The sequence below is a fragment of the Desarmillaria tabescens genome (genome assembly GCF_030435595.1).
Source record: "Desarmillaria tabescens strain CCBAS 213 chromosome Unknown EV420scaffold_68, whole genome shotgun sequence".
NCBI classification, from domain to species: domain Eukaryota; kingdom Fungi; phylum Basidiomycota; class Agaricomycetes; order Agaricales; family Physalacriaceae; genus Desarmillaria; species Desarmillaria tabescens.
In genome coordinates this window covers 19,090-21,768 of record NW_026848367.1, presented here as the reverse complement: position 1 = coordinate 21,768, position 2,679 = coordinate 19,090, and the positions used below count along the sequence as shown (strand labels likewise).

The following is a 2,679-nucleotide window of genomic DNA, read 5'->3' as shown; positions in this document are numbered from 1 at the left end:
GAAGAAATGAAAATGGATGTTTTCGAGACTCCGACACTCGAGAGTCTATGCATTGTTGACTCTCCAGGTATCATGATTTTTCAGTGGTACTATGGTATTTTCTTGATTATCGTGGAAGTTACTGCCGCAATGCCATTGTCAATGCCTCAGTTTATCATTACATCACTGGCTTTCTCAAGACTCAAGCCTGCTTTTTAGCGTTAAACATTAAACATTCTATGTTGACAAATTACAACCTTGTTTTTAAAATTTTACAACTGAACAACACTATAAGTATGATCAGTAATGCACAATAATTTTATTTGTGGGTCTAGAGAAAGCCATGCTGCATCGAAATTGCACATCGCGATCCGTTTGCACATGCCGACCACCCGCAATAAGCCAAACATTGTCGGTGTTGATGTTTTACCCCAATGAACCTTATCAACTATTTCTGATCCAGTAGCAGTGTAAAAATGTCTTTTAATTCTACTATAATCTACAGAATACCACAACTCAGCATACATTGCGGCAAGCCAAGCGTGTCCATGGAAGTCCAAGTACTAAGTCAGGCCTGATCATCCGAGTTTCTCCATTGTACTTCGCTTCATCTGGGGCTTCTTCGTTTCAACATCCTCAGGTACCCGGGATTGAGATATAACCATTCACTTGAGACTCGAAGAATAAGTCACATTGTGGATGGCCCACTCAACCTGAACCTAACCCTAAGTCCTACAAGCCCCGGAAAAATAAATAAATACCTTAAAAAAATACCTTGATTTTACATGTGGATATAAGTGCTGAAGCAAAGCGTCCGAAGCAGACGGCAGGCCTCACCCTCAACGCACCATAGAATATTAGATGACCTAAAAAAAGCAGATGATGATGAACATTGATTCTCTAATGCAGGTTCCTCTAGCTCATCTGCGGGTAGACCGAGCACCATTGTATCAGGGACCTTAAGGTTTTTTAGATTTTTGGGTTGGGCTAACCAATGATTTGGCAGAAGTCAAATTTGTAGAGAAGGTTGAATAGAACTGCTGCCAGTTTCAACATGGTCTCTAGTTTCCTGTATTTATGTCATCCATACTGCAACTATAAAGCAAAGCACATATCAGATGTCCTTAGTTGTTACTACAGTTCTACCTTCTTTCTAGAGTGTACACGGACTCAAGTGTGTGTATAACATTCAAGCATGCATATTTACATGCATCCCTGACCATTATGCTCTGCTTAGGACCGATATCGTCAGCTCTGCAACTCCACAAGAACCCGAGGCACAGCTAGCAAAAGAGCACGACAATGGACAATTTTGCAATACTGAATGTAAGGATACACAGTATATGCTTATTACCATCGGCTTTCATTACTGATGAGGAACAATACAGGTACGCCCGCGTATTGACTCCAGCTGAGTTTGAGCGGTTGTCATTGGAATTGACGGGTATTCATACTACCCATTGCGTGGTTGCGTGGCGGACACCTTAGCAGTAAAACATTACCTTGAAGAAGACCTCCTCATGCCAAAGGAGCGAATCCAAAGTCTTCTTGGACCGGCGGACCGGAGTGACAAATCGAATGACACATCCTCCTTCCCTTCCCGGGCAAACATTCTAGCTGTCCTTCTCAGTCTCATCACCAACCCAAACATCGAGCACGGCGATCCTATCATCATCTTTTTCGCCAGACATGGTTCTCGCTACCCGTTGTCAGATGACGACGATGAGCCTGATTTTTTTGACGAGGTCCCTGATGATGAACGCTCTCGCAAATTTGTTGAGGCGCTCTGTCCCATGGACCGAAACACCCTCGACAGTAGTGGCACATTTGTCCCTGATATCACTGACTGTGAGATTAATACTATCCTCTCCCAAATCTCTCATACTAAAGGGCATCGGATCACTTTTATCCTGGATTGCTGTCACGCAGGCAGTGTCACTCGAACCTTGAGCTCACCAGAGCAGACTGTTTCTCCGCTAGAGCATGCCTCGGTCGGAGATATGCTCCTCGCTGCCGAAGAGACCCTTAGGGATCTCCCTGGTTATCGATCAATCGCCGCAGAGGATTGGGTCCTGGACATGGATTCCCATGTTATGGTAGCGGCATGTAGGGGAGATGAGGTTGTGAAAGCGAGGCGGGTAAAGAAGGAAAAAGGCACGGAGGTATGGGGCAGTGTATTCACAAGCTCGCTCTTGAAGGTCCTGAAGTCTGGTGTGTTGGGAGAAAGAGCGACGTATGTCGATCTTATCAAGGCTTTGCCCCAATTCCATTTTCAGACACCAATCGCGGCAGGAGGACACAGCAATACGTGTCTTTGGTATCAAGACTGATGTAGATTGTCACTAGTATTATGAGTAAATCAAGATTCTCAAAGTCAGGAGAAGAATCGCGTACCATAGAAGACTATGCATCTACCTAATGTCTAGATAGGGAAGATGTGATGGTGCGAGTTAATGACAGATCTCAGAAGTGTTGTCTGCATCGAGCACACCAAAGCATACGGTCATGGGAATTGCTGTCATGTTCTTCATATCGGTCAAGAGGTACCGTTAGGCGCATCTATGATGCTGGATTGTCAAGATCGTCTAGAAACCTGTGACTTCAGTCTTTCCGCATATGTATATCGAGACGTCCGCTCCTCAACACGACAATGCCATGGATGTTGAAGCTAAGGGAACATCATGTGCATATATTTAGTGC

At 44.5% G+C, this 2,679-nt stretch overlaps 1 protein-coding gene across 1 annotated transcript; it reads left to right on the top strand.

The window, feature by feature from the left end:
• Positions 1 to 1,400: 1,400 nt before the first annotated feature.
• EV420DRAFT_1223024 (uncharacterized protein) lies at positions 1,401 to 1,922 on the top strand (the record flags this gene model as incomplete). The annotated part of the gene is made up of 1 exon (XM_060466481.1): positions 1,401 to 1,922. A coding segment is annotated over one exon (522 nt), but the record flags the coding sequence as incomplete, so codon positions are not given.
• Between the last annotated feature and the right edge of the window lie 757 nt (positions 1,923 to 2,679).